At 40.6% G+C, this 5582-nt stretch overlaps 1 protein-coding gene across 1 annotated transcript; it reads left to right on the top strand.

Annotated features, from left to right (window-relative positions):
* Positions 1–894: 894 nt before the first annotated feature.
* cd28 (CD28 molecule) lies at positions 895–4434 on the top strand. Its single transcript, XM_048239916.1, has 4 exons — positions 895–961; positions 1707–2064; positions 2818–3020; positions 3752–4434. The coding sequence occupies exons 1-4, from the start codon at positions 904–906 to the stop codon at positions 3763–3765; spliced, it is 633 nt and encodes a 210-aa protein (XP_048095873.1). The 5' UTR covers positions 895–903; the 3' UTR covers positions 3766–4434.
* The last annotated feature ends 1148 nt before the right edge of the window (positions 4435–5582 follow it).

Below are 5582 nucleotides of genomic sequence, written 5' to 3'. Positions count from 1 at the left end.
GTCGGGGATTGAACTGGCTACCCTTCGGTTACAAGTCCGAAGCCCTAACCAGTAGGCCACGGCTGACCCCCCTCCCACCCCCGTTCAAATGGATGCAATAATATAATTTAAATCATTATTCATTCTCTGTTCACAAATCTAAAACATTTTCACTGCCTAATACAAAACCAGATAACTCAATTATGAGTAGATTATTTATTGTCTAATAATATAGTTTAAAGATCTAGCTATGTGGTGAATGTCAGGTGATTGTCTAATTTCATTGCAATTTGGCAATGATCATGGAGGATGGCCTGGTTAACACTAGACAACTTCTCAAATCTGATAGCTTGCCTGTGACAAGATGGTCGCCGGTGATGCCATTACTTCATGCTCATATTTCAAATGCAATGGAGTCAAAAGTACAATATTTGTCTTTCAAATGTAGTGGAGTAAATCACAAGTTGGCAGAAATATTAATACTCAAGTTAAGCACAGACACTCAAAACATACATAAGTGCAGTAATCAAGTAAATGTACTTAGTTACTGTCCAGCTCTGGTTATTGATACTTAGGGTAGTGAAGTAGTGGCTGTAGCAAGTAGAAAAGATTGCAGAATGAGTGCTATTGTACTGTACTTCTGCAGAATCAGCTTTCCATTGCACCATCCTGAACTCATGTGAAAACATAACTACGTCACAGAGTACTGCATTCAACATGTTTCATCAGCTTTTTTCACTCCGTCTCAGAGTTTTTTTTTGTTGTTTTTTTTTGCGGGTCTTGCACGAGAAACACTTATGTCAATGTTTCCATTTTGAGGATGGAACCTTGATAGATCAATGTGCTGAAAACCCCATTTTTCTGCTTTTTTCCCTGCAGATAGTGTATAAAAGCCCAAGACTTTGCAAACACAGCCATGCAACCATGTATAACTCTCTGATCATTGCAAGCCTTGTCTACCTAGCCACACCTGCAGTGAATGGTAAGCATCTCTCTCTCAGTTCATCTCTCTCTACATTGCTGTCGGTTTCTACCTGTCTCTTTCTCACACAATGAGTCGTTCTTATGGTAAAAAAAATAATAATGTATTTTGGCCCTGCCATAATGTACAGAATGAATAAAGGGGTTTGGGAGAGAGAACAACAGCTATTCTCAGGGATGTTCTCATACAGGGAAGTTTAAAGGCATCTACAGGCATCTATCTCAATGTGGACCAATTACTGAATGTGGGCCAAATGAATATCAATGCTCAGTTTCTGCAAAAGGGACTTTCATTAAATTAAATTCAGTTTCTACTAGATTGCAGTTTGATATTCAGACCCTTATGTATTCTCTTTTTACATACAGCTGCAGTTCAATAATTTAATGCACTAATGCACTTTAGCTCCCATTCAGGTTACAGGTGTATGTGATATGTCGGCTTCGAGCCTTGTATGTAATTCTATGTTGTATGTATGTCCTTTGTATGTTGTATATGCACTTGCAGAGCTTTCAATTTTATTGGACTTAATCAATGACAAATTCTGATTTACTGAATGATTGATTGCTGTGATATTTTGATTCATTGATTGACAGGCTGACTGATTGTTTGATTGCTTTATGTATGTATTGATTGATTAATGTATGGATTGACACTGACTGACTTGATTGATTTACCTAGTTGGTTGATTGATTGGCTGTTTGATTGATTGATTGATTGATTGGCTGCCCTGTCTCCCCCGCCGTAGGCCTGCGCATCGTGCAGCCGTATCGCGTGGTGGCGACTGACGACCAGGCGACGGTAGAGTGTCGCTACGCCTCCCCTCCCCGCTACCAGCCCCTGGAGCTTCACGTGACACTGCTCAAGGGTCTCTATGGCGCCGTCAGCATCTGCGGCGGCTACGTAAACTCCACCATCGGCAGCATGCAGACGCAGGGGACCAAGGCTTGCAAAGTCACGCTGAGCGAGAGGGGCGTCAACGTGAGCGTCGCCGGCATGAAGGAAGACGACACTGACATGTACCGCTGTGTGGTGAAGGTGCTCTACCCCCCGCCCTACCTGGAGAGGTTCGGCAATAGCACCCTGGTGCATGTCCCAGGTGAGAGGTGAGACTCCTCTTTTAGTCTGTGTTTGATTGCATTGATTGATGGATTGACTGATGGATTGATCAATGGCCTTGATTGATTGCCTTGATCAATTGATTGGTTAATTAATTCCCTGTATCGATTAATTGCTCACTTTATTACATTAACTAATATAATTATTTAACCTATTCTACTTTTAAACATAGATGTCATAACCCTATTTTGTCATGTACTTCTTTTGAGTGAAAAGGAAAAACAAATGTATTTAATTTAATGTTTTATGACAGACCTAAGGACAAAAAAGTTGTTAATTTTCAGTTGATGTTGTGAGTTCAATGCTTTTCAAACGCTTGAGAATTTTTCCAAAAAGTCAAACTAGTCTTACTCAGGAAGTAAGTGGCTGTTGGGTGCTGTCCCTCAGAGAACAATTCTCATACAAGTTAACACACACACACACACACACACACACACACACACACACACACACGTAGAGGGAGAGATAGAGATAAAGAGCGTGTCAGCCGTTTTCTCTGCCCACATGAGTCCGCTAGTGATGTCACCTCAGCTCTCTGCAAAATCTGCAAAACGTGGAACACTCTCGAGTCTTTTGTCAGCCCCTGCAGAACCTTCGCTATGACAACAAATCAACGTTATGTGTTCTTTGCCTTGCTTTATTATGTCGGTTCTGTCTTGCTTCGTCTTGTTTGGTTCATTGTGTCTTGGTGTAGTTTGTGTGTTTGTTCACTGTGCCATTCTGACTGGTCCTGTTCACAGAATACTCAGTGACAGAACCAAACAAGTACCAAACACCAGAAATGGATCTCAATCAGGGGTTGACGGAACTAATGCCGACCCAGCAAGAGAGGCAGAAAGGCACCCAGAAAGAGATGCAGGGCCTGGGGGTGACATGGGTGGAGCTCCCACTCCCTCTGGTGATGGCGATTGGGATTCTGATAGTCTGCGCCATGATTTGCCAGGTACATTACCCCTTGCTCACAAGACTCATACTGCTACAGTAGTCTAGTTCAAAAGACTTAGGGCCTCCAATTTAAAGGCTGGGCAAAGTGCAAAGTCGTTCTATGAGCAAAGTTCTTGTGCATAAACTAAAGCCATCATGTGGCGTGAGACAGCTTTAACTGCCCTGCTGCTGTTTATGCTTAGGATCTTTCTCATGGTATTACATTTGTATTTGCAGAGTTTGCATAGTTATTAAGCAAGCTATTAAGTTAGACTTCAGACTTTGCACTTTGCCCATGCATTTATTTAGGGCCCTTAATCTGTGATTTAAAGTTAATTGCCAGTTTAGACATGAAGGGGAATAGTTCAAACATTGGTCCCCAGAAGACAGGTTGGACTAGAGTCTGCACCTCATCGGTATTGAGGTCTTACAGTACATCTATTTGGTCTGCCACAAACTTTTTCAACAATTAACTGTGACTGAAGCCAGATTAGTCACCCACTTACACGTCTCAGGAAAGAGAGCCACGTCAACATCTCAATGTGATGTTTGAATTAGTTTGAATTATTTTGTGCTGTGGTGTTTTCTAAACTGTAATTATTTTGTGCTGTGGTGTTTTCTAAACTGTAATTATTTTGTGCTGTGGTGTTTTCTAAACTGTAATTATTTTGTGCTGTGGTGTTTTCTAAACTGTAATTATTTTGTGCTGTGGTGTTTTCTAAACTGTACTGTACTTCACATTTTCCTCAGGGCAACGGGATTAGGCACGCCAGGAGACACGGGAGAAGCACCCAGCCACTGACATCCAGAGTAATACCAAAGATCATCTGACCTGAACATTTATTTTTTTATTTATTCATTGTATTTGTTAGGGACCATGTACAGTTTTTACCATACATGTTGCCATTTGATGCATTGTACCATAGTTAACCTGGGGCTAATTCACATTTGCAGTCCCAAACTTAATTTGCGTTGTGGGCGTTAGGGTGGTGGTAGCGTAGTGGTGAAGGAGCTGGGCTTGCATGCAGTAGCCATAAATGGCCCTTGTAATATAATTGCCATGTAAGTTGCTTTGGATAAAAGCGTCTACTAAATGAATATAAAATGAAAATATGAAATGGTATGAGTTTGAGATGTGTCATGCAAATCAACAATGTTCATTTCATGTCAAATGATATTACTGTGTTTTAATGTCAGATATTATATATCAGTTTGCATTGAATCAGATCTGTTGTAGGATGGAATAGCCAATCAAAAACTGTTTAAACTGATTAGCATGTTCTGGAATGTTGGATGCTGTAACTTTGGGTGTATTGTCCTCTTCAGTTTTTTCTCTGGTTTTACTGTTCTACTTTTTCTGTGGATTTTTATTTTATTTTATTTTGAGCATAACCATGCACGGTGGTATGCTGTGTCATGCTGTGATTGTGACAGTAAAGATGGAACTGAACTTTTACCGTTTGTTTCTGATTGCATAGGTGCTATTTTTACTAGTCTAGTTTTGCATAATAAATGTCTTGCAAAAGCACACAAGTTTAGCAAGTCCTGATACCCTTTTAAGAAATGATGTTTCCTGTCAAAACACAAAAGATAGAGAGGAGGCAAAACACAACCATCATGTGAATAAGCACACAATATACCAATTACACAATGATAGTGTAGATAGTATTAATATCATTAATTAGGACGCTATCGTGCACCCGGGGAAAAGTGGCACAAAGTCCGACACAAGTCTTATTCATATCGTACACCGAGTCAGAGGTGAAATATTTCGCCAAGCGCTCCACTTTTATAAAACCTTGTGCCCAGGGGTGTGACAATTAACGATATAAGGTGTGGTCTGGCGCATGATCCAAAAATCGCTATCTTACACCCTGACCAAGAAAAAACAGGTCTATAGCAAAATGTGCATATGAAGCACAGCTGGAGACCATCAGTCATTTGAACATTATTGGGGAAGAGTTGCTTTTTTCAGGCTACATTTTCGATTGTAACCCTGTTGTCAGTCAATAGTGAAAGTAAATAGCTGTGTAGAACTGTTTTGCAATTGAGTCCACAGTGAAGTTCATTTCACTTTACCTTTGAATTCAAATAATAGGTGAGTGCAGAATGCATGTAGGCACAAACAAGTTTCAGTAAAGCAAGGTTTAGTGGAATCCCTGTGTTCCATACAGTCTCGCATGCAAGCAGATTCCTTCAAATGCACCGCTGACTGGCAAAATATGATGAGCTTTTTGAAGTTGCACTGCTTGTTGTTAAAGGGAATGACAGATGTCACTCTTATTGGTTTAAAGAATGTTACGCCTAAAACACACCCATTACTGATTAAGAACAACCCTTTTGAACAATGCAGCCGACATTTGAAAACAAAATAACCCCGAATTAGTCTCTTTGCTCCCCTAATTTCGCTTCCCCGAATGCCGCTGTTGTTGCAGGCAGCTCACTGCGCCGGGATTAGTGTGTGCTTCACCTCACTGTGTGTTCACTGTTTGTTGAGTGTGTTTCACTAATTCATGGATTGGGATAAATGCGGAGACCACATTTCCCTCATGGGATCATATATATACTTATATACTTATAC

The sequence above is a fragment of the Alosa alosa genome, chromosome 3 (genome assembly GCF_017589495.1).
Source record: "Alosa alosa isolate M-15738 ecotype Scorff River chromosome 3, AALO_Geno_1.1, whole genome shotgun sequence".
NCBI classification, from domain to species: Eukaryota; Metazoa; Chordata; class Actinopteri; order Clupeiformes; family Clupeidae; genus Alosa; species Alosa alosa.
Note: the sequence above shows the minus strand (reverse complement) of the source record. Positions and strands in the feature narration are given on the sequence as shown.

Coding starts and splice junctions, on each gene's coding strand:
- cd28 (XM_048239916.1), top strand. CDS start 904: ATGTATAACTCTCTGATCATTGCAAGCCTTGTCTACCTAGCCACACCT. Junction 962..1,706: donor AGCCACACCTGCAGTGAATG/GTAAGCATCTCT, acceptor CCCCCGCCGTAG/GCCTGCGCATCGTGCAGCCG. Junction 2,065..2,817: donor GTGCATGTCCCAGGTGAGAG/GTGAGACTCCTC, acceptor TCCTGTTCACAG/AATACTCAGTGACAGAACCA.